This window comes from Peromyscus leucopus, chromosome 19 (assembly GCF_004664715.2).
Source record: "Peromyscus leucopus breed LL Stock chromosome 19, UCI_PerLeu_2.1, whole genome shotgun sequence".
NCBI lineage: Eukaryota > Metazoa > Chordata > Mammalia > Rodentia > Cricetidae > Peromyscus > Peromyscus leucopus.
Window position 1 is genome coordinate 77,680,759 of NC_051079.1, and position 27,011 is coordinate 77,707,769.

The 27,011-nt window shown below is 38.0% G+C and overlaps 1 protein-coding gene across 1 annotated transcript; it reads right to left on the minus strand.

Annotated features, from left to right (window-relative positions):
• Nucleotides 1-25,223, minus strand: Ccdc102b (coiled-coil domain containing 102B). The gene is given in 3 exon segments (XM_037196927.1): nucleotides 1-225; nucleotides 24,650-24,914; nucleotides 24,916-25,223. Coding segments are annotated over 3 exon segments (798 nt in total).
• Nucleotides 25,224-27,011: the final 1,788 nt, after the last annotated feature.

Below are 27,011 nucleotides of genomic sequence, written 5' to 3' on the forward strand. Positions count from 1 at the left end.
TTATTCTCTTTCCTTCCTTAAGATAATTTGAAAGCTAGCCAAGTGTGGCTATAGGGGTGAAATTTCAGTTAATTCCTTCTCTAAGAGCAAATTCACTCCTTGTAGCTTGAGCTCATGAGTCACTGCACAGATTTGTGAACCATCATTCTTGAATGAATCTCTAAAGTGTAGGTGGGGTTTTATTGCCTCATTTATTCTTGGTGGATCAATAGCCACATCCTCTTCCTGAAAAGAAAAATATAAAACAATTATTGAATATATAAAAGTCACAGGAAAAATCAAGAAAAAAATATTTTTTAAAAAGGAGCAGAATTCAATGGCAAGCATCAGATTGTATTTTATTCCACTAACACTCAGTAGAATTTTTTACTATTTGGTCAAAGTAAATGGCATTCTTCTTCAAATTTATTTTTCCTTCTATGTTTTACTTTGTAATAATAAAATAACAGCTCAAAGTCTGCTTTAACTTTTAATTCTTCTTGCTTTTTACCAATTAAAGATAAAAATAATCCTTTATATCTCTTAAGTTTTTTTAATAAATTGATGAATTCATTATACTTTATAATGTCATTTAGCCCTCAGAATTTCAAACTAGAGCTAACTAATTTGGAGGATAGAGTATGTGATGCTTTGAATGAGTTGCTCCTATAGGCTCATGTGCTTAAATATTTGGTCTCAGCTAGTGGAACCATTTGGGAAGGATGAAGAGGTGTTCCCTTGTTGGAGTACATGTGGTCTTATTGGAGTAGATATGTCACTGGGGAATTTGGAGAGGGGAGCTTTGAGATTTCAAAAGCCCATGCCAAGCCCAGTCTCTCTCTCTCTCTCTCTCTCTCTCTCTATATATATATATATATATATATATATATATATATATATTTCTGTCTCTATCTCTCTCTATCTCTTGCTCTCTGTCTCTGTCTCTGTCTCTCTCTGTCTCTCTGTCTCTCTCCCTGTAACTTGAATATCAATATATAAACTTCTCAGGTATTGCTCCAGTGTGCTTCTTATCATGATGATGGTGGACTAACCCTCTAAAACTGTGGTCAAGCTTCTAATCAAATGCTTTCTTTTATAAGTTGTCTTCACCATGGTGTCTCTTATAGAAATAGAACAGTAACTGCAACAGAAGTTAATACTGATGGCTGAGGTATTGCTGTGACAGGTCTGACAATGGTTATTATTGAAAGAATATGAAAGACTTTGAGACTTTGAACTAGAAAAGTGGTTGCACACAAAATTTAATGGGACATTCTGGTAATGCTGGGGTGCATGGCAGATAAGAATGCTGAGGGCAATGTGACTCAAGAGGTTTTAGAGAGAGAGAGAAATAAGTGTCTTGGAGACTATTCTTGTAATATTTTGGCAAAGAATGTGACTGCTTTCTGAAGAGGCTAAATTGAAAAGTTTTAGATTAAGGTCATTCATTGGCAGAGGAGACCTCAACACAGCCTAGTATTAGGTATTAAGCAGATCTACAAAGAAAAAGAACAAGCAGGATGAAGAAAAATACCAGAAGGTATAGTTTGAGGAGAAAACTTAGTGGGAGCTAAGTCTTGTGTTCAAAGAGATGAAAAGTTTACAGAAAAGATTGTTTCAAAATGGACTAAGAGAACCTTACCCAGCTCATCCTAAAACCTGTGAAAGGAAAAAGCCTAAGGAATTTCTTTGGCCAGATGTAGAGGAATCTTAAAAGTTCTTATTAATAAAATCAAACCCGAGGTCAGTTATTGGGGTCCATGCTGGTAGATCAGAGAGACAGAACAAGCCATAGCTATCTCACCTTGCCAGATCCTCAGCTGGTCTTGTCTCCTCAGACTGGAGGCCTCTGAGTCCTCATCCGGAATGGGTCTCAGCTGAATTACTGCTCAAAAGCCTGAATGCTTAACCAGCCACATGCTTAACCAGCCAAATGCCTCTAGTTTCTGGTCCTCACGCCTTATATATCTTTCTCCTTTCTACCACCACTCCCTGGGATTAAAGGCTGGCTTTTTGGGATTAAAGGTGTGTGTCACCATGCTTGGCTATTTCCAATGTGGCCTTGAACTCACAAAGATCCAGAGGGATTTCCATCTCTGGAATGCTAGGATTAAAGGTGTGAGTGCTACCATTTTCTAGCCTTTGTATTTAGTGGCTGTCTGTTCTCTGACCCCAGATAAATTTATTAGAGTACACAATATTTTGGAAAACACAATACCACCATATTTCCTCTCTTTTTGTCTAAAATTAAAAAAGCTTATAACTAATACAAGAAAAACTATCTTCAATAAGTATATGCAATATACAGTCAAGATTACATTAACAATGTCTAGTCCATTAACATTTGACAGATCCAGACAAAAAACTCCATTATATATATTAACAATGTCCAGTCCAGTAACATCTGATAAACTCAGACCAAAAAATTTTCATTACTTATTTAAAACAAGTAGTTCCTTTTTAAAAGTAGATTCCATAATCTCCCTTTTTATCTTATCATATCCATAGCCAGAAATACCATAAAAAAGACAAAGCTTATGCAAATTCAAGTTACAGGGTAACTTTGGCCAAGTGGTTCTGACTTTAGAGTCAAAAAGGACACAGGGTTAACATAAGAAGCTGAGTCTAGGCATGAGGCAGGGGAGTTCCTCTATCGATTCCAGAAGGTCCTTTGCATGAAGCTGTAAAGGTGAAACCTGGATTGTGTAGGAAACCCCAAGATATTGGAGATGCTAGAGCCATGAATATCAGCCAAAGAGAGCTGCAAAGAGGTTGTGGTTGTTAAGTCTCAGAAACCCAGGACAAATGGCTAACTGGGGAGCCTATTAACATATCAAAGCAGATGCTGGCCAGCTCTCCCAACATCACTCAGTACCTATAGCTCCTCCTACCATTTCTCATCCTGCTCCTTCCCTAAACCTCTCATTCCCAAAGTCTGAGTTTTCACTGCCCTCCCTCTATCCTGATCCCTATATAACCCAGCCACTCTTGTTTCAATTCCATGTGCCCATCCCCATATGCCAGTCTCTTGGCCTCTTGGCCCCAGTTCCTCTTGCTCAGGAGTTACTCTCTTGCTCTCCCATTCACCCTCCCCTTTCATGGTCAAGTTTAGTCTACCAGTCATGTTCAGCCTGGACTCTTCTCTCTGCCTGCTTTCTCCTTATATCTACAATAAAAATCTTCTTCATACTTTAGGAGTAGTTATGTCCTCCTCCTTTTATTTCATTGTTTTCATTCAGTGGTACCAGCTCCAAAGAGAGAAGTGTGTTACAGTCAGCAAAGCTGGAAGGAGAGAGTCATCTAAGCCCTTGGCCATTGGACATAGAGCAGAATTTTCAGTTTGCGCTGCTATTTTTTTTGTTGTTGTTTTTTTGTTTTTTCTTTGTTCTAGTATTTCTTCCCTATGTCCCCTTTCCTCTCTTTTGGAATGGTAATGTATATTCTGTGTCATTGTGTATAGGAAGCATGTGATCTTGTTTTGTTTTGTTTGATTTTACACATTGCTATAGTTAAGGATTGTCTTGATTCTAAGAAGAGATATGGGCTTTGGACTTTGAAGCAGTCTTGAGACTATGATAGACTACAAGAACTTCCAAAGATGAACTTCATTCTGCATTTTGCATTATGATATGAATACAGTCTTATGGAGGCTAGAAAGTAGAATGTTGTGGTTTGAATGAGAATAATCTCCATAGACCGATATGTTTGGTCCCCAGTCAGTGGAATTAAAAAGAGTAGGAAGTATGTCCTTCTTGGAATAGTAGGTCTGGCATTGGAGGAGGTGTGTCGCTGGCATGGGCTTTGAGGTTGCAAAACCCATCCAAGCCCAGCAGTCAATCTCAGTCTCTCTCTCTCTCTCTCTCTCTCTCTCTCTCTCTCTCTCTCTCTCCCTCCCTCCCTCCCTCCCTCCCTCTCTCCCTCCCTCCCTCTCTCCCTCCCTCCCTCCCTCCCTCCCTTTCTCAGATCCTGATGACTGAGGATCAGGATAAAAAACTCTCAGCCACTGCTCCAATGCTAAATAAAGCCTTCAATTAATTGTTTTCTTTTTAAGTTGCCTTGGTAATTATATCTGTTACACAAATCTTAAAAGGTCTTATAACAACAACAATAAACAAAAAAAAAACAGAGCCAGATATTGAGGTGAAAGCTAAAAAATCAAAGAAGCAGAACAGCCAGCTACTAGCTTACCTCTATGAAATCCTCAGCCTCAAGAAAGCAAGTTTCTGTTTCCTTATGCCTTATATAACTTTCTGTGTCCTGCCATATTACTTTCTGGGATTAAAGACATATATCATCACTGTCTGGTTCTATTTCTTTCATGTAGCCCAGTGTGGCCTTGAATTCATAGAGATCCAGACAGATCTCTTAAGTGGTGAGATTAAAGGTGTTTGCCACCACTATCTAGTCTAATCTAGTGGCTGGCTCTTCTCTGATCCCCAGTTGTTTATTAGGGTACACAATGTATCACTGCATTTTCCCTTTTTGTCTAAAATAATAAAAGAAGGTTATAATTAATATAAGGAAAACTATATACAATAAGTACAATAAGTATATACAGTTAAGAATTATATTAACAGTGTCCAGTCCATTAACATTTGACAGATTCAGAGAAAATATTCCATTACTTATCCTATTTTGGTGAGTCCAAAATGTTGTACCTAATTCACTTTCCATCCTAACTTGTACTACCAACTGAAAACTATCTTATCTTTTGATGTCTTTCAAACTTAGACACTTTACACCTCTTTAGTGAGTTTCTTTTCTGAATTTGTAAACGAGGAAAACTATAACTATAACTATCTATCTTCAACTCTCTCAGAGACTCGAAAAGGAAATAATATTAACTGAGTAAGGAGGAAGTGCAAAAAAGTGATTCCAAAAAAATGTGAGTAATGACAAAAAGTGTTGCCTACCGGGACAGTCACTCAAGGTTTCTCTGCAATGTTGGGGCATCCATCTTTGGCCTATAGCTCTAGCATATCTGACAGACTCATCTGTGAGGCAGGATTTTCTGAAGGGCCTTCCTACCTTGCCTTGACAAGGTACAGAAATCAGTCCTTTCTTTTGTGTCCTGCTTGTCCATTTTGGACAACACACTATCAGCAGTTGAGGCAAGGGCACTTTCTTGTCTAGTGACTAACTTTTGCCACAAAGAAAATAAACTCCATATGAAGTTTCTTCAATGCCTATCATTTTCTCTGAAGTAGATTGATGCTGCTGGGAGCAGATATGTCTCATAGTCATAAAAAAAAGAAAAAAATCTGTGTTATTAAAATATCTTTAATGCCATATTCTATAGATCTCTGAAGTGTTTGAAGATGACCTTCTATTTACAATATATTTCTGTTTACCTTGAAAAAATACTTATTATGACCGCAAGTTTAATTAACAATTAACTTGCATTTCTTATATTGTAATTAGTTGGTAATAATAACAACTTTCAAGGACTAGCAAATTGCATTACATTGTTAAATAAACTGTATAGGTATAATACCCTGAACAAGATTAGAAATATATGTACAGCATTTACTAACAAAATCAAACTCAAATTTGTATCAATATACATAATTTGTATACAATATATAAAATCCGATCCATTGTAAAATATTTAAAACTAGTAGTTGCTTTTTAAAAGTACATTCAATAATCTACCTTTTTATCTTATCATATCTATATCCTCCCCTATTTTTCTTTTCAGGACAGATTCAATAATCTATGCTTTATCCTATCATTTCTATGTCTTTTTTTCAGAGTAGATTCAATAATCTACCTCTTATCTATATCCTCTTTCTTCTTTTCTTTTTTCTTCCATAACCCTGATTCTAATTTCCTTTGTTTAGCTTTTTTCCCAACCATTAACAATTAACAACTTGTAACCAACCATGCTAAACAATGACAATTATCTATAATCCATTGATGACCAAAAACCACCCACCACACCTCTTGGGAATGTGACCATCATTTTCTTAAAATTACTTTTTGCTGTCTGGGGGCAAAAGCATCTTTAGGGGATCCTGAAAAGAAAAAATGGGGTTAATTGTCAAGTGCTTGGAGAGGTAGCTGTATCATTTTTTTGTCTAGCCTCTGCATAATGGAAAAATGCAGGACTTGCCTCAAGTCCTTGCCTCAAGTCCTTGCTCGAGTAGTCTGTGAGGCTAGATCATTTCAGCTAGCCATCATGAAATTGTTCTGAGCAGTTTGTAGTCCAAAACTGATCTCTGGGTGATATTTGACATCTTAGTGGTATTATCATTGTCCTAATAGAATTGTCATTTTGGGATCTCATCATTTTTTGGAGACTTCAAAATTGTTGTTAGGTGTGGTCATGGATCACTATAGAAAATCTTTTACATGGACAATTTTTTCTGGATGATTTGTCCTTTTTCTTCAGATGTCTCATTTGTCTAGTGTTCTTCAAATTCTTTAGCCTTCATTCTTCCAAAATACAAAAACAAAAAACAGAGTAGGCAAAGAAATTCCAGATAGTAGAGACCCTATTGGCTGTATTACCTTGTTAATTGCTCTTAGATCTGTTACCATTCTTGACTTACCAAATTTCTTTTTAATAAAAAATACAGGAGAATCCCAAGGGCTGGTTGATTCTTCAATAAGTTGAGCACTTAATTGTTCTTGTACCAGTAGTTCTAAGGCCTATAGTTTCTCTTTTGTCAAAGGCCATTGCTGAACCCATACAGGCTTGTCTGTTAACCATTTTAAAGGTAGAGCTGTTGGTGTCTTTGAAAGATCAGCAGCTGTTGTGACCTGTTCTTGTACAATCTGGATGGTCAGTGACTGTTCTTTATAATACCTTCTAATTATTTTGCCAGAAACATATGTTAGTTTATGGTGTGATTCTGAGATCAGAAGAATGTTAATCTGGGTATTTCATTATTGTAATAAATCACATCCCCATAGATTCATAGATATATTAGCCACATATGGCTTTAATTTTCCTCCCTGCTGTGGGATGATTTGTATGTCCTGTGGGAGCCCTTCTTGGATTCTTTGTGGCGTTACCCAGCAGGTCCGTATGGAGGATGATTAGGACCATGGGCCTGAGTGCAGGTGTTTGAGATGGTCTGCACTTGGCTGTGCTGGGGGATGGTCTGTATGTCAAGTTGTTCTGATTGGTTAATAAATAAAACCTGATCGGCCGTGGCTAGGCAGGAAAGATAGGCGGGACTAGCAGAGAGGAGAAATAAAAGGACAAAGGCAGAAAGAGAAGCTGCTGCAGCCACCGCAATGACCAGAGAGGCTGCAGCCGCCGCCATGACCAGCAGTATGTGAAGACGCTGATAAGCCACCAGCCACGTGGCGAGGTATAGATTTGTAGAAATGGATTAATTTAAGATAAAGGAATAGTTAACAAGAAGCCTGCCACGGCCATACAGTTTATAAGCAATATAAGTCTCTGAGTTTACTTGGTTGGGTCTGAGCTGCTGTGGGACTGGCGGGTGGCAGAGATTTGTCCTGACTGTGGGCAAGGCAGGAAAACTCAAGCTACAAATGGCGCCCAACGTGAACAGGGGCTAAAGAAAAAAAGGGCTAAAGAAAAAAAGGGAAGAAAAAAAAAAGAGGGACTAAAGAAAAAGGACAAATGAACAGGGATAAAGGCCGGTGTTATGAAAAACAAAATACTAAAGACAAAGTCCCTTAACCAAGAGGCGCTCCAATAAAGTGTGATCTGAGAAGAATCCTCGCGTGGTGGTAAAGAGGATTCAGAACTCAACACACGGAGCGGTGACGTCGGTAAGTTCTCCAGGAACGGTGACGTCGGTAAACGCCCCACAGTTCCTAATTGTCTCTCTCAAATGAGCGGCAGCCGCCGGTTTGAGTTACTGGCAGGTTCCTGGCATGTGTGCTTGACTTGCAGTATGGCGGGAATGAGGCCTCTGCAAGTGGAACATTAAGCTGCATGGTGGATTTAGCCTTTGCTAGTTACAAAACAAAAAAGGTTTCTGGGCTACACGCTGCTTGGATAAAAGCACAGACTCATGATAGCTCCTAGAGCTGGCGGTAAATGTACCACCGCCATGTTGGGAAGTTGAAGGGGGCGGAGCCAGCAGCCACAGAGCTGTTTCAGGCTTAGAAGGCTATAGTTTAAAGCAATAAGTTTGCAATAAGACAGATTCAGATGGAACAAGACTTTAAATGCTTTACAATGTGTGTAAAAATGTACATAGGCTTGGAAGAGAGAGGAAAAGGAATATAGACAGTTATATAAAGAAATAGAAAGTTTAAAAAAAAATAAAGTCTTTAAAGAGAAAGTAAAAGTAATATAAAAAATAAGCCATGTAAAGATGGATATCACACAGAGAGTCTGGATTATATTGTCTTTGGGATTTTTAACTGCAGAAAAACATTTGATCGTAAAAGATGTTGAGTTAAACCAATATGTATATATTAAAGATATCTTGACTTTAAAATTTGGATATAAGGATGTGTTACTTTGGAAAGGAGACTCTGCTTTTGTTTTCACAGAAAGCCAGAGGCTATGGATTTGTTTCAGACTAAGACACATCAGGTTTGACCAGCCAAGACCCCCTGAAGGTCTCTGATGACACCATGGCCCAGATGATTCAACATCCAGAATTGTTTCAAGGCAACTGGCTCAGACGATACTGCCTCACGGACTACTCCATGATGCTAAAATTTTCTTTGCGTCCCCATAAGATACAGCGCCCCCCTCCAGCAGGAAGTAGTTAAGAGGAGCTACGCCCAAAATTGCCAAATATACCAAGCTGGCTTTGGAGATGTGTAAAAGTTAAAACCTTCCTTTTTAAAAAAAAAAAAAGAAAAGAAAAGGGGAAGTGCTGTGGGATGATTTGTATGTCCTGTGGGAGCCCTTCTTGGGTTCTTTGTGGCGTTATCCAGCAGGTCCGTATGGAGGATGATTAGGACCATGGGCCTGAGTGCAGGTGTTTGAGATGGTCTGCACTTGGCTGTGCTGGGGGATGGTCTGTATGTCAAGTTGTTCTGATTGGTTAATAAATAAAACCTGATCGGCCGTGGCTAGGCAGGAAAGATAGGCGGGACTAGCGGAGAGGAGAAATAAAAGGACAAAGGCAGAAAGAGAAGCTGCTGCAGCCACCGCCATGACCAGAGAGGCAGCAGCCGCCGCCATGACCAGCAGTATGTGAAGACGCTGATAAGCCACCAGCCACGTGGCGAGGTATAGATTTGTAGAAATGCATTACTTTAAGATATAAGAATAGTTAACAAGAAGCCTGCCACGGCCATACAGTTTATAAGCAATATAACTCTCTGAGTTTACTTGGTTGGGTCTGAGCGGCTGTGGGACTGACGGGTGGCAGAGATTTGTCCTGACTGTGGGCAAGGCAGGAAAACTCAAGCTACACCTCTCTGTAATTATGGCCCTATACATTTGACCCATTTCACACTCTGTTTCACTTGAGATAATGTTCTAATCCCTAACAGCTGAACATATGCCTTGTGAAATTATTGTTATGTCCACACCTGTGTCTATCAGACCTTCAATGAGAATGTCATTTATGGATATTTTTAATTTGGAGCTTTGTTCATTTATAGAAGTTTGCCAAAAAATCACTTTATGGTTTTTCCTGATTTTGTTCTTTCTTCTACATATGTTCTATGACCCTGAGCAGTATGTTTTTTTATAATAGGCATTAGGTTCTTTAATTGTTCTGAGAAGGGTTTTTTTTTCTATGATAGCAGGAAAGGACAGAACTGAATTTGTCATGGGGGTCTGAAAGAGGACCCTCAAGGAGTTTTCCAATGCCAAAAGCAAAGGATTACCTTTGCTTTATATTCGTTAGTCCAATGATTGCCTTTACTACACCTTCTACATAACCCAGAAGGGAGGAGCTTTCTGTTGCCATTGTTCCTTGAAAAATCATTGTTTGAAGGAATGCCCTGTTTACAGTCCCTTTTTACCTGACCTTGTTTACTGCAATTAAAATATCTGACATTACTATTTTTCTTCAAACCTCTGGAAATCACTTCTCCTATCCAAGCATCATCATGGTCAAAAGATTCATTATTAATTATATCTCAGATCCATTCCTCGAAGGGTGCTGATCTTGCCTTTAATGGCCTAATTATCCTTTTGCATTGTGCATTACCATTTTCAAAAGCCAGAGATTCAATTACCTGCCTCACTTCTGAGTTTGGTATCATTCTATTTACTGCTGAAGACAGGCTTCATAAAAATCAGTGAAGGTTTCTTTTGGAGCCTGTATAACTTTAGTAAATGATTCAATTTTCTTTCCTGCTTCTTCAATTCTGTCCCAAGAATTCAAGGCTGTCTTTTGGCATAAAATTAGGGTGTGGTGAGGTAGATCATTGAATCTACTCTGAGAAAAAAGATAAGGAAATAATAGGATAAATAGGTAGATCATTGAATCTAGTCTAAAAAGAAAAAGGGGAAGATATAAAAATGACAAAAGGAGAGACATACAAGCCTGGTGGCAGCCCGCAGAGATAGACAGGCATGGTGGCAGCTGGAAGAGACAAATAGGCCCGGCAGCGGCCCACAGAGGTAGACAGTTGTGGCAGTGGCAGCAGCTACAGGCAGAGGCAGGTAGGCCTGGCAGCAGCAATCTGCAGAGACAGGCAGGCCCAGCGCCAGCCTGCAAAGGCAGGTAGGCCCAGCAGCAGCCGACAGAGGCAGGTAGGCCCAGAGACAGCCCACAGAGGTAGACAGGCTGGCAGTGGCCTGCAGAAGTAGGCAGGACAGCAGAGGCAGGCAGGCCCAGCAGAGCCAGACAAGCCCAGTGCGGAGGCAGGCAGGCCTAGCAGGCTGCAGCTGAAACACAGTTGCAATAAAGACCAGAAACTTATCTATTACCCACTGAAGAGCTAGTGAAAAGAAGCTCTTAATCAAGAGCTTGGAACAGGGACGCCTTTAACCCCAACACCCAGGGAAGACGCTATCTCCATGGGATGGAACCAGAATGAATATGAACACTCCATCTGAAGACAACCCAGGGCCCAGCTGCTGATCCTGTGAAAGCCAACAACTTGGAGGTGCTGGTGAGACTACCCTGCTAAGCTGAAATCCATCGGGGAGAAGATTCAGATCCCTACAGTTTGAAGTCTGAAGAAACAATATCAGCTGAGGAGCTGACGAATGAACAAAACGTGACCTGGGAACACAGAAGAAGGCGCTGCCCAGCCACCAAACCAGATCACCAAAATCATAAGTATATACTTTACTGACTGAGATCAGCTGCTCCTGAAGAAACAGCCCAATAGCACCAATTTAATCAAGAACTCCTAGTGAAACAAGACTAACAATTAGAACAAGACAGGCACTCTCAGACACAGACACCACCTGCACCAAGCAGAGGAAGAGATGAGTAGACACCAGTGCAAAAATATAGGCAACAACATAAAGACATATGGCAACATCAGAACCTAGTGATTCTACACCTGCAAGACCTGAACATACCAAGATAGAAGAAACAGAAGAAATCAATCTAAAAATGACTTTAAAAAGATGATAGAGGCCCTTAAAGAAGAAATAAAAAATTCCCCTAAAGGGGAAATAAAAACTTCCCTTAAAGAGGAAATGAAAAACTCCATTAAAGAGGAAATGCAAACTTCCATTAAAGAGGAAATGAAAAACTCCATTAAAGAGGAAATAAACACTTCCCTTAAAGAGGAAATGAAAAACTCCATTAAAGAGGAAATAAAAAACTTCCTTAAAGAAATGGAAGAAAAAATGAACAAAAAATGGGAAAAAATCAAAGAAAGCTAAGAAAAAGCAATTAAACAGATGAAAGAAACATTCCAAGATCTGAAAAATGAATTTGAGACAATAAAGAAAACACATGCTGAGGGAATGCTGGAAATAGAAATCCTGACTAAATGAACAGGAACTACAGAGACAAGCATAACCAACACATTGCAAGAGATGGAACAGAGAATCTCTGACACTGAAGACACAATAGAGAAAATAGATTCGTCAGTCAAAGAAAACACTAAAGACAAAAAAGTCGTAACACAAAACATCTAAGAAATTTGGGACACCATGAAAAGACCAAACCTAAGAATAATAGGGATAGAAGAAGAAGAATGCCAACTCAAAGGCACAGAAATTATATTCAACAAAATCATAGAAGAAAACTTTCCTAACCTAAAGAAAGAAATACCTATGAAAATACAAGAAGCTTACAGAACACCAAATAGGCTGGATCCAAAAAAAAAATCCCCTCACCACATAATAATCAAAACACTAAACACACAGAACAAAGAAAAAATATTAAAAGCTGCAAAGGAAAAAAACCAAGTAACATATAAAGGCAAACCCATCAGAATAACACCAGACTTCTCAATAGAGACTGAAAGCTAGAAGGTCATGGACAACTCTTATGCAAACACTAAGAGACCACAGATGCCAACCCAGACTATTATATCCAGCAAAACTCTCAATCACCATAAGCAGAGTAAACAAAATATTCCAGGATAAAACCAGATTTAATCAATACCTGTCCACAAACCCAGCCCTACAGAAAGCACTAGAAGAGAAAATCCAACCCAAAGAAGCTAAACACATCCATGAAAAATCAAGCAATAGATAATCCCACACCAACATACACCAAAGAAGGACAACACAACACAACCACAAAAAAAAGTAACAGGAACTAACAACCACTGGTCATTAATATCCATCAATATCAATGGTCTCAACTCACCTATAAAAAGACACAGGCTAACAGAATGGATAAGAAAACAGGACCCATCCATCTGCTGCATACAAGAAACACATCTTAACTTCAAAGACAGACACTACCTCCGAGTAAAGGGCTGGGAAAAGGCTTTCCAAGCAATTGGACCTAAGAAACAAGCTGGTGTAGCTATCCTAATATCTAATAAAATAGACTTCAAACTAAAATCAATTAAAAGAGATCAGAATGGACAGTGCATATTTATCACGGGAAAAATCAACCAAGATGAAGTCTCAATGCTAAACATTTATGCTCCAAATGCAAAAGCACCCACATTCATAAAAGAAACACTACTAAAGTTTAAAATGCACATCAAACCCCACACATTAATAGTGGGAGATTTTAACACACCACTCTCACAAAAAGACAGATCTACCAGAATGAAACATAACAAAGAATTAAAGAACCTAACAGATGTTATGACTCAAATGGACTTAATAGATATCTACAGAACATTCCATCCTAACACAAAGGAATATACCTTCTCAGCACCCCATGGAACCTTCTCAAAAATTGACCACATGCTTGGCTACAAAACAAATCTCAACAGATACAAAAAACCAAATGGAAGAACCTCCTGCATCTTATCAGACCACCATGCCTTAAAGTTAGACCTCAACAACAACAAAAAATATAGAAAACCCACAAACTCATGGAAACTGAATAATGCCCACCTGAAACATCAATGGGTCAAGGAAGAAATAAAGAAAGAAATTAAAGATTTCCTGGAATTTAATGAAAATGAAAGTACAACATACCCAAACTTATGGGACACTATGAAAGCAGTGCTAAGGGGAAAATTCATAGCTCTAAATGCACACATAAAGAAGATGGAGCAATCCCATACCAATGAATTAACAACACAACTGAAAGCTCTAGAACAAAAAGAAACAAATTCACCCAGGAGAAATAGATGCCAGGAAATAATCAAATTGAGGGCTGAAATCAACGAAACAGAAAACAAGAGAACAATACAAAAAATCAATGAAACAAAGTTGGTTCTTTGAAAAAATCAACAAGATAGACAAACCCCTAGACAAATTAACCAAAAGGCAAAGAGAGAGCACCCAAATTAACAAAATCAGAAATGAAAAGGGAGACATAAAAACAGACAACGAGGAAATCCAGAGAATCATCAGATCATACTTCAAAAACCTGTACTCCACAAAAATGGAAAAACAGGAAGAAATGAACAATTTTCTGGATAAATACCACATACCAAAATTAAATGAAGACCACATAAACCATTTAAATAGACCAATAACCCCTAAAGAAATAGAAACAGTCATCAAAAGTCTCCCAACCAAAAAAAGCCCAGGACCAGATGGTTTCAGTGCAGAATTCTACCAGACTTTCAAAGAAGAACTAACATCAATACTCTTCAAAGTGTTCCACATAATAGAACCAGAAGGAACACTACCAAATGCTTTTTATGAGGCTACAATTACACTGATACCCAAACCACACAAAGATGCAAAAAGAAAGAGAACTGCAGACCAATCTCCCTCATGAACATTGATGCAAAAATACTCAATAAAATACTGGCAAACAGACTCCAAGAACACATCAAAACAATTATCCATCACGACCAAGTAGGATTCATCCCAGGGATGCAAGCATGGTTCAACATAAGAAAATCAGTCAATGTAATACACCACATAAAACAAACTGAAAGAAAAAAAACCACATGATCATCTCATTAGATGCTGAGAAAGCCTTTGACAAAATCCAACACCCCTTCATGATAAAGGTCTTAGAAAGATCAGGAATACAAGGAACATTTCTAAACATAATAAAGGGAATTTTTAGCAAGCCAAGAGCAAACATCAAATTAAATGGAGAGAAAATCAAAGCAATACCACTAAATTCAGGAACAAGACAATGCTGTCCACTTTCCCCATATTTATTCAATATAGTACTAGAAGTTCTAGCTAGAGCAATAAGACAACAAAAGGAGATCAAAGGGATACAAATTGGAAAGGAAGAAGTCAAACTTTCACTATTTGCAGATGATATGATAGTATACATAAGTGACCCCAAAAACTCTACCAGGGAACTCCTACAGCTGATAAACTCCTTCAGTAAAGTGGCAGGATACAAGATCAACTCAAAAAAATCAATAGCCCTCCTATACACAAATGATAAAAGAGCTGAGAAAGAAGTCAGAGAAACATCACCCTTTAAATAGCCACAAATAATATAAAATACCTTGGGATAACACTAACTAAACAAGTGAAGGACCTTTTTGACAAGAACTTTAAATCTCTAAAGAAAGAAATTGAAGAAAATATCAGAAAATGGAAGGATCTCCCATGCTCATGGATAGGTAAGATTAACATAGTAAAAATGGCAATCTTACCAAAAGCAATCTACAGATTCAATGCAATCCCCATCAAAATCCCAACACAATTCTTCACAGACTTGGAAAGAAAAATACTCAACTTCATATGGAAAAACAAAAGACCCAGGATAGCTAAAAGAAACCTATACGATAAAGCAACCTTTGGAGGCATCACTATCCCTGACCTCAAACTCTACTATAGAGCTATAGTAATAAAAACAGCTTGGTACTGGTATAAAAACCGACATATGGACCAATGGAATCGAATTGAAGACCCTGACATTAATCCATGCCCATATGAACACCTGGTTTTTGACAAAGGAGCTAAAACTATACAAAGGAATAAAGAAAGTATCTTCAACAAATGGTTCTGGCATAACTGGATCTCAATATGTAAAAGATTAAAAATAGATCCATATCTGTCACCATGCACAAAACTCAAGTCCAAGTGGATCAAAGACCTGAACATAAATCCAGTTACACTAAACTTATTAGAAAAGAAAGTAGGAAGCACTCTTGAATCATTGGCACTGAAGACCATTTCCTAAATAAAACACCAACAGCACAGACCCTGAGCACAACAATTAATAAATGGGACCTCTCGAAACTGAGAAGCTTTTGCAGGGCAAAAGACACAGTCAATAAGACAAAAAGACAGCCAACAGAATGGGAAAAGATCTTCAACCCCACATCTGACAGAGGATTGATCTCCACAGTGTATAAAGAACTCAAGAAACTAGACATCAAAATACTGGACAGTCCAATTAAAAAATGGGCTAAAGAGCTAAACAGAGAATTCACAAAACAAGAATCACAAATGGCTGAAAGACATTTAAAGAAATGCTCAACATCCTTAATCATCAGAGAAATGCAAATCAAAACAACTCTGAGATACCACCTTACACCTGTCAGAATGACTATGATCAAAAACACCAATAACAATCAATGTTGGAGAGGATGTGGAGCAAAGGGAACACTCCTCCACTGTTGGTGGGAATGTAAGCTTGTATAACCACTGTGGAAATCAGTATGGCAGTTTCTCAGAAAATCAGAAATTGAACTACCTCAAGACCCAGCCATCCCACTCTTGGGCATATACCCAAGGAATGCTGATTCATACCATAAAGATACATGCTCAGCAATGTCCACAGCAGCACTATTTGTAATAGCCAGAACCTGGAAACAACCTAGATGCCTATCAACAGTAGAATGGATGAAAAAAATGTGGTACATATACACAATGGAGTACTACTCAGCAGAGAAAAACAATGAAAGCATGAAATTTGCAGGCAAATGGATGGAACTAGAAAAAAATCCTCCTGAGTGAGGTAACCCAAACCCAGAAAGACAGTCATGGTGTGTACTCACTCATAAGTAGATTCTAGATATAAAATAAAGAACAATCAGACTACAACCCATAGAACCATGGAGGCTATATGTATATATAGCACGGAGGTCCCTAGGACAACTGTAGCTTATAATAAATTTCTGTTTTACTCAATTACTGATCAAGCCTCAATGAAACATCTCACTATTAAGATAAGAATACATACTCTATCAAGATGATAATAGAAAAATTAATTAATTAATTTTAAACAATAAAAAATAAAAATAGAAAAAAATGAAATATTAAACAAACATTTAATAAAGTTAAAAAAAGGGAGAACTAGGGACTCATTATTCCTTTCCACATTCTATTCTTTCCCTTGTTTTATATATTTTAATTTTTTTTATCGGTGGATTCTGCTGGAGTTTATTGGTGGATTCTGCTGGAGGATCTGATGCAGATAAGCACTGGAGGGCTCCTGTTGAAATCACCCTCTGGAGTGATGGAAGGATCTTTTTACTAGCACGTGGAGGAGACCCGATCTAGTGTTGGTGTGGCCCCGGAGTTTGGTTTATGTCTTTTCTCAGGACAATGAGGTTCCTCTTTGGATTCCTGAGCACTGAATGTGCCCTGTGGCTGCTGCTGAAGCCCAACATGACAGAGACCTAATGGGTCATCATGAAAAAATCTACCCTTCTGATGCCAATGGAGATTGAGAGCCCAATATGGCCAGCTTTGGCAAGCATTAATGTAAGTCTAGGAACTGTAGCCATGAGATTGGATTCTCCAGAAGAGCTGCCAGCCAAAGTCATGCTCGGGTCAAGAAAAACAGGCCTTGGTGGTTTGTGTTCCTGGAGTTGTATCCATGCCAGTGGATGTACACATAATCCAGAAGAGAATTTGACATTGCTGCTGCTGCTGTTGCTGTTATAACAATGGCTCACACCACTGCTACTATGTCTGGGATTACCATTTCACAACTGCTTACTACAGCTAGCACAGTGGAGACCCTGGCAACAAAAGTAGCTACCACAGTTAGTTAATCTTTCATTCTATTGGGCATGACAAATTCAATTCAGTAGTTATATACATCTCGATTGGCTTTGAAAATTATAAATTTATAAACTCAAGTTCCAGTTGCTTTGGGAATACTATCTTAGAAGGACTCCAGCATACAGTATGGCTCAATGAGGAAGGGAATGGCTCAGTTGCCTTTAGCCTACTGGCTATGGGTGAGATAGGACCTCTGTTGGTCTTTTCTGTATCGAACACACAGATTGCAAGCCCAGTGCCACTTTGAGATCTTTGGCAGCAATTAACCATGCAGCTCACACACAATTGAGCTGGTATGATAATGAGTATTTAGAGATGGGTAATGCCTGGGGGGCACTCACCAACCTAAGGCAGAGCACCTGTGTGGCCTGGGCAGGCATCTCCATGACAGGTAAGGTGACCTGCTGACATCCCACGCAACCCAAGTGAGAAGCTCATTTTTTAATAAAAGGGGGACCTGCAGGGCCCTGGCCCCTGTTTTGGGTAACTGTTGCCTAGCTTGCGGACCTTGACCTTGATATCCTCCCAATGCTAATTCCCTGCCAGGTTCCACCCTCCTGAATGCTTAAGGGAAGTTCCTTGTCTGTATATCCTGAATAATGGGCATTAACAGCTTAGATGCAAGATTGTAAAACATCAGTAGCAAACTTCTGCTCTCCGGTGTCCTCCCATTGTGCTGTAAGCCTGTAATTAAAACCTCCTACTCCCTTCAAGAAATGACATTCGACATCTAAAATTAAATATATATATATATTTGAATGAATAATGCGAATGTAATCTATGAGTACCACAAATGTGATTAATATCATGAGTGTAATTTAAAAAATAAATAAAGAAAAAAGAAAAAAATCTCAAATTGTATGAGCAAGGGCTGCTTCAACTCTGAAATTTTTAGAGAAATGACAGAATTTGTGTCAAGTAATTAAATGTATATTCTAAAATAACTGTAGGCTGTTTGCTATATGTACTTGCATATCAAGAAGCACACAAAATATGATGTCTTCATACTTTGTAAATAATAGGTCATATATGATGTTCTTGGTATCCCCCAGCATTTTCTCCTCACTTAATAACACAGTAATCCACAGCTGCTACAGAGAGGTCACATGCCTTCTGACCAGTGGGAATCTCTTATGTGAGTACTGCATTATTACCATTTCCAAAACACCTTGTAATACACAAGAATGGGCTACTCTTTCAGATTAGTCACCTGATCCCTAGTTCAATTGACACTAACTCAGTGCACAATATTTTTAATATATTTATATGTAATCTCAGTGCTCAGAAAGCACACTCATTCCTTGCTCATTCTGTATGTTACCAGTCTAGATTTTTAATACATTTTAAAACTATTTTATGTGTTGTATGTATGCATGCTCACATGTGTGCCACGGCACTTACAAGGAGGTTCCAAAACAATATCAAGAGGAAATTCTTTTATTTCACCACGTGGGGTCCCAAGATCTAATTCTGGCTATTGGGCTTCGAAGAAGGATGTGCCTTCACCACTGAACCTCCATGCTGGTTCATCCCCAAGTTTTAAAAAACTTTACAAGAGAGGAGATTTCTCCTGAAATCTGAACTGAAAATAGACCTTTACAGTATTGCTCCTGGAGAAGCATGGTTCATAATAAAGAAAAGAATAGCTTGAGATATTAAAAATAAAAAAATAAAAATAAAAATGACAAAAGGTAGATTATTGAATCTATTATGAAAAGGAAAAAGAGAATATGGATATGATAAGATAAAAAGGTCAATTTTTGAATCTACTTTTAAAAAGAAACTACTTATTTTAAATAGGATAAGTAATGAAATTTTTGCCTGAGTTTATCAAATGTTACTGGACTGGACACTGTTATATATTTATGGAGTTTTTCATCTGAATCTGTCAAATGTTAATGGACTAGACATGGTTAATGTAATTCTTGACTGTATATATTATATATACTTATTGGATATAGTTTTTCTTGTATTATAAGATTTTTTTAAATTTTAGACAAAAAGGGGAAATGTGGTGATATTGTATTCCCCAAAATATTGTGCACCCTAATAAACTTATCTTGGGTCAGAGAACAGAACAGCCACTAGATCCAGAGGCCAGAAAATGATGGCACACACACCTTTAATCCTAGCATTCCAGAGGCAGAGATCCACCTCTATCTCTATGAGTTGAAGGCCACAATGGAAACAGCCAGGTGTGGTAACAAGAGCCTTTAATCCCTGGAAGTGATGGAAGAAAGGTATATAAGGGGTGAAAACCAGGAACTAGCCTGGCTAAGCTTTTAGGCTTTGGAGCAGCACAATTCAGCTGAGAGGCATCCAGTCTGGGGAAACAGGCCCAGCTGAGGAATTGGCTGTAGCTTGTTCTGCTTCTCTGATCTTCCAGCATTCACCCCAATACCCAGCTCCAGGTTTGTTTTTATTAATAGGAACTTTTAAGATTCATGCTACAGTGTGGTCATCATATAAAGATTGTCTTTGTATATCAGCATAATCACCTTCTCCAAGAAGTTGATCTTGGGAAATTTCCATACCTCTAGCCCTGCATCATTGTTCAATGGTCTTAGCCTTATCTTTCTACCAGATCCTCCATTGTAACTGGGGACCAGCCTCTAAGACCACTGTAACCAAATATTTACAGTCTTGAGGGATAATTCTATTATAAGTTGACTACAAGTTTAACGTTTGCTTCATGAATAGAGAATGGATACCATATGACACTATAGCTTCTTTGAATCTCAAATATAACATTTTCACAAGAGTCTAATCAGCTTGTACACAGCCTTGAGCATTTGGCAATTCCTGTATGATTAGTGGATAGATCAAGGTTGACTGTTTGAAAGCCTTGGGCTGTTTCTCTGTAACCATATAATGCAATGCTGAGATTGGTTCACCTTTAAATTCCTCTGTCTGGATCTGAGTTTCTCTATGATTTGTTTTAATGTTTTTTAAATTTTTATCTTGGCACTCACATTAACCAACTTTTTGAATGATAAAACAGAAATGATCAAACAAATAATATTTAAAATTGACATTACATCTATCCCATCAACATTAATTTTCCTCTCATTTAGTTGGTCCATTTTCAGACTACCTAATGTGTTATCAAACAGAGACAAAACATCATGCATTGTAAAGATGTTTCCCATTTGTTAATGTGGGAAAAATAATTCTCTTTTAACTAATTTTTCCTTTAAGAAATTGTAATTGACTCACTAACTCTGATGACTATGTAAATAGTAGAAGCCCAAGTGGGTGCCAAGGCAGCTATCTAGTATGGTAGCAGCATGAGATGAAGATCCAGGGAGAGCCCACAACCCACCAGGTGTGAAGAAGTAAAAAATCCAGCCATTTGGATCCATCTAGTTAGAGACTCTGGTCCACATGTGGTGGAAACTCTGGTCTCAGGCAGCTCAGGACTGAGCTGGGGCCTGCAAGGCCACAGGCAAGTGGCTTTTTCATGAATTTGTGCCACAAAAATTGGGTGCCAAATGTAGCATGAATCTTCAAAGGTCTTATAATAATAAGACCCAGAGCCAGATGAAAGGGTGAAAGCTGAAAGATCAGAGAAGCAGCCAGCCAGCCACTAGCTTACCTCTACGAAATTCTCAACCTAAAGAGAGCAAGTTCCTGTTTCCTTTCTGTGTCCTGCCATATTACTTCCTGGGATTAAAGGCATGTGTCACCACTGCCTGGTTCTTTTTCTCTCATGTAGTCCAGTGTGGCCTTGAACTCACAGAGATCCAGATGGATCTCTGCCTCCTGACCAATAGGATTAAAGGTATGTGTGCCACCACTGTCTGGCCTCTATATCTCATCTAGTGACTGCCTCTGTCCTCTGATCCCCAGGCAAGTTTATTAGGTTATATAATATATCACCACATTTATCTCTTCACAGCATTAGAACAGTGACTAACACTGAGGAGTATCCTGGTTTGCTTTCTATTGTTATGATAAAGACCATGACCTAAAAAAAAAAAACCTTGGGAAAGAAAGGGTTCATTTGACTTATATTTCCCCATCAGTAACAGTCCACTTCTGAGAAAAGTCATAGCAATAACTCAAGCAGAAACCTGGAGGCAGGAACTAAAGCAGAGTGCATGAAAAACTGCTGCTTACTGGTGTGCTTCCCATTACTTTCTAAGAGTGATTTCTTCTACTAGCCCATCTGGCAAAAGAGGTACATCCCACAGTGGTCTGGGCCCTCCCACATCAAGAAGTTTAGGTTAATCAAGGAAATGCCTCACAGGCTTGCTTACAGTCCAATCTGTTGGAGCATTTTCTCAGTTGAGGTTCCCTCTTCCCAGATGGCCCTACTTATGTCAAGATAAAAATATAAACAGCACAGATATAATTTTCAGGGAGGTCTACAATATTTCAATTTTTAATTTGAGTTTAAGTTGACTATCTGAATCTCAAATGCAAGCCCAAAGTTATTTTAATAAAATAGACATTAATTAGGAAAATAGCACACTGTACAGAAATTCTGTCATTAGTACAAACTTCAAAGAATTTGCCCTGATTTAAGAGATGTAAATAAATAAATCATAGTTTAATAGAATCTTTATGCTATTTTATTTTTGATATTGTATTTTTAATGTACTATGCAGATGCCAATTTGTCTAGTATTCACCTCTTAATTTTTCCAAACTTGATACTACAATTATCCATGCTATTTTTAAAAACAAATAAGACATGGGTTGTCCTAGTTTGACTCCTCTGTTGTTGTTATTAAAAACTGACCAAAGTTACTTAGAAGAGGAAAGGATTTATTTGGCTCACAAGTCAGTCTATCACAGAGGAAGGACAAGACCCCAAGGCAAGAACCTGGAGGCAGGAACTACAGCAGAGACCCTGGAGGAAAGCTGTATAATGGCTTGCTACCCTGACTTGTTCAGGTACCTTTCTTATACATTATACACCTCAGGCCTCCTTGTCTAGCAGTGGGACTCCCCCATAGTTGTCTGTGTCTTTCTGAACCAACTAGCAATCAAGAAAATGCTTCAAAGACATGGCCACAAGCCAATATGATGAAGACAATTCTTCATAGACAATGCCTCAGTAGGGTGTCTGTCAATGTCTCTGAAAGAAGATTGTTATAGGTATTGTGACCTGAGCAGAAGCTGGATTTTAGCATAGCATTCTTATAAGAATGGTATGTACATGAGTTCCTTAACATAGAAAGCATGCAAGATGGAAGGAGGAGAAGTTTATCTAAAAGGAAGACTGTTAGATAAAATAAATAAATAAATAAAATAGGGTGTGTATGTGTCTCTGTGTGTGTCTGTGTGTATTTATCAGAGGCTTCAAGATTCTAATTACAACAAGAATTTCCAAATATGGGTCAGATGAAACATTCTCTTAATTGTCTGAGGTACCATTGATTAAGGAGATAACTGTGGGCCGGGTGTTGGTGCACACCTTTAATCCCAGCACTTGGGAGGTAGAGGTAGGCAGATCTCTGTGAGTTCAAGGCCAGCCTCGACTACAGAGTGAGATCCGTGAAAGGCGCAAAGCTACACAGAGAAACCCTGTTAAAAAAATAAATAAATAACTGTGAGGCCAAAGTGTAATATCTAGGAAATATTCAAAATACTCCAGGAAACATTTATTAACTTGATTCAGAGTTAGTATAGAAAAATTCCTCAAATGTCATCGAAGACAACACTGGTAAAGTGGTGTGAAAGTTAACTTGGGGATATTACGGTGGGCCATATGATGCCATCTGTGTAAAAAGAGGAAATTTGAACACAAACATACTCAGAGATTAGGGTAAAAGAAGGAAACCAGGAAAAGGCAAATTTCTACAAGTAAAAGAGAGAAACTTCAAGAGAAACAATCCTGGTGATACCATGATCTCTTGATGCTACAAAAATTGTGTTAGATGTCCATCATTAGATGAATAGATAAGGAATATGAGGTGAATATGATAGGCTGGGAGTTAGAAAGATTCCCTGGTAGATAAACAGACAGGAAGAAGGGCCATGGCTAGGTAATACAGGTGATAAAGTTCTACAATAGCTCGCTTCTTCCTCACCCTCTTGACCAGATGCAAAAGTTCATCATCTTAAAACAAAGCCTTGTGGACCTTTTTCTCCCTCTAGTGGGTTCTGATCTGATCCTGTTTAAGATTTCTCCCTTGCTATGTGTTACACTCAATTTTTTTTTGCTTTTAATTCTATAACTGGCAGAGAAAACAAACCCGATCAATACCCTATACAGTAACATACACACAATAGAATTTTACTCAGCCTTAAAGAAAACTTTAAATCATGATATATTCTGGAAAACAAATGGAACTAGAAATTACTATGTTAAGGGATGTATCCCAGACAGAGAAAGTCAAGTGCCACATGTTTGGATTTTCTTTTTTTCCCATACATAGATACTATATTTTAATCTGTGTATTAGTGTATACATCTGTAGCTGGAGTTTTCTCCAGTCCTGCCTGGCCCACAGTCAGGACAAATTTCTCTCACTCACCAGGCCAGCAGCTGCTCAGACCCAACTGAGTAAACATACAGAGACTTATATTGCTTACAAACTGTATGGCCATGGCAGGCTTCTTGTTATCTAGTTCTTCTATCTTAAATTAACACATTTCTATTAATCTATACTTTGCCACATGGCTCGTGGCTTACCAGTATCTTACATGTTGGTACTCATGGTGGCTGGCAGCATCTCCTGACTCAGCCTTCCTGTTCTCAGAATTCTCTTCTCTGCTTGTCCCGCCTATACTTCCTGCCTGGGTACTGGCCAGCCAGCATTTTATTTATATAGAGCGATATCCACAGTATACATTTATGTTTAAGGGGTGCAGATCATGAGACTAGAAAAGGGACCATAAAAGCTGGAATGAAGTTTTAAGAGGGGAAACAGGGCAATAGACCACATGAGGCAAGGAAACAGAAGAGGTGCTATTTAGCAGAAGACTGCTAACAGGAGAGACAGAAAGAGCAGAGTAGGGAAGAAGGATCAACAAAATCATGGCTGTATGAAACCCATTACTTTGTACACTAATTATAAAACCTAATAAAAGGTGCATTTCTGTTGCCCATGCCACCAAACTGTGGGACTTTATTGTAGTGGTGCTGCACCTTAGGGTTCCCTATCTTCCCAGAACCTCACACGTCATTCAAAATGCACATTTTCTGTGGGCTCCTCTATGGATGTTTTTCTTATGTTACTATCTGTGTTCTGTTCCTCAGGAAATGGTCTTTTTATGAAGCACTCTCTGACAGATTCATCCCTGTATGAATTGCAGTCTCTCTGATCATAGGATGCATCTAAGCACCTAGGAAGCTCCAGTTCCTGAAAGGCATAAGCTTCATAAAGCTGCTTCTGAGGTATCAGTCTCTGCTTCTTTTTCAGCACTCTCAGTTCTATCATTGCCATCTCTAATCTTATTCTCAGTTGCCTTCCTTCCTCCCTGGCACTGTTCCTTTCAGCTCTGATTTTGCTCCACTTTTCCCTCTACTTGGCACTGCAGTCTGACCTCCATCCCAGTCTTTTCCATCTGAGCAGCTCTGGCCTTGACTTCTTCTAACTCCCTCAAGCAAAGTTCTTTGCAAATATCCCATTTTCTAGTGAAGAGTGAGTGAGCACTGTTATTGTGGATGACATGAGGTTCTACTCCGTATAATGGCAAGGAGAAATTATGGTCATCTTTATTGGAGAAGGCAGAGTCTACCACATCACAGTAAGCTTTAATGGATGATTGCTGCATCTGGAATATATGTGTTTCCTCAATTAATCAATGAATAGAGTCAAAATCAATCTTATCTTGTAATGCCCACAGAAAGAAAAAGGTCATCATGGCACATTTAAATTTCCCTTGTAGTTACTAGATCAAATCCTATATTGAATATATATATATATATATATATATATATATATATATATTAATGCAATTTTACCACTTTTTAAAATTCTACTTTCCACTGTAATTGAAATTGTAGAAGGATGGGGATTTATCTCAATTGAGTCCTTGTCTAGTATACACAGAATCCTAGGTTTGAGTCCCAACACAGAAAACCCAAGAATGATGGCACATACTTATAATTCCAGCACTTAAAAGTAGAGCTAGAGCTAGGAGAATAAAGAGTTTGAGATAATCAGTCCTTTTGACATACTGGGTTTGACACCAGCTAGTACTATAAGAGACTCTCTCACACATATCTAGATAGGTAAATAATAGATGATAGATGGATAAATGATAGATAGATTGATTGATTGATATAGATATATGGATAGATAGATATTTGAATTTATTCATTTATAATTCTCAAGTAAGCAAAAGCTAAAACATAGCAACACAATGAGGGTAACATATGAGCTGAATATTTGTTTCAATAACTCAATTATATTTAGATAATGTTTATCATGATGCTGTCATAAAATTAAAATTTTAACATTTGCTGTCTACTAACCACATAATTGTTTGTTTGTTCCATGCTAAGTAAACATTGATATGTGAGATAGAAGGTAGACACTATTGCTACGGATGAGTAGGTCTGTATTCCAATTATAGGGGCTAAATCGTAGGTCATTCACATCTTCCATGACAAGCTCCATCTTAGCAACTATTCTCTAGGCTCAAGACTATCATATAATTTCATGTGGCTCATGTGATGTGAAGTTGACTAACCAGAGCACAAGGATGAGGAAGTCTCATTGCTCTGTTTTCTCCCTGCTTGGAAAATGCATGGTTCTACAAGAAGCAAGTATGGCAGAAGGAAAATGCTATATAACATAAAGACTATATAATTAAAAGACTGTATAACCATATTACAATATCAAATTTTAGATTAGGAGAGACACAATAATTAAGTGCACTGCAGATATGTCAAGCCAATTCATTCTTTATTAAAGTAATTACAATTAATAATAATATAGATTCAAGGTTGAATTATTTTTCTTAACATTAGTATGTGACCACCATTGAATTATTGCTGAGTTGAATAAATATTCCTTTCATTTACTGTAATTCTGAGGGCAAATTTCTGACACCACAAGTAATCCAAAGAAAAAGAAACAAAAGCTAATCCTAATTAAAAGTAGGCCCTATATGTATGTTTCAGCATCTCTAACTTGAGTTTATTCTTGGCCATTTTTCAAAAAAAATCATAAAATTCTAACATACTTAAAAATGTTTCACTAACTTATTCACTAGTATATTGAGGGCTTCATAATTGGAATCTGGTGCACTGAGTTCTTGCATATCAATTAGCTATAATTATTTTTCACATTTGACTAAATAAAATGAGTTGGGTTTAGTCATTCATTCCTTGAACTTGAATAGTATTTCCTGTTATAAAGAATTTTCTCAAGCAAAGATCTTAAGAATGAATATATTTATGTATATTACTTCATTTTCTCTCTCTCTCTCTCTCTCTCTCTCTCTCTCTCTCTCTCTCTCTCTCTCTCTCTGTGTGTGTGTGTGTGTGTGTGTGTATGTGTGTGTGTGTGTGTGTATACACCTCTTCATTTAATTCATATAGCTGTGTTTTCAGCACAAATATTTGTTATAAAGGAAGATATTTTAATATTGTTGGCTTTCTGGTTACTTGTGTGATTCATGCATTGTACAGATGAATAAATG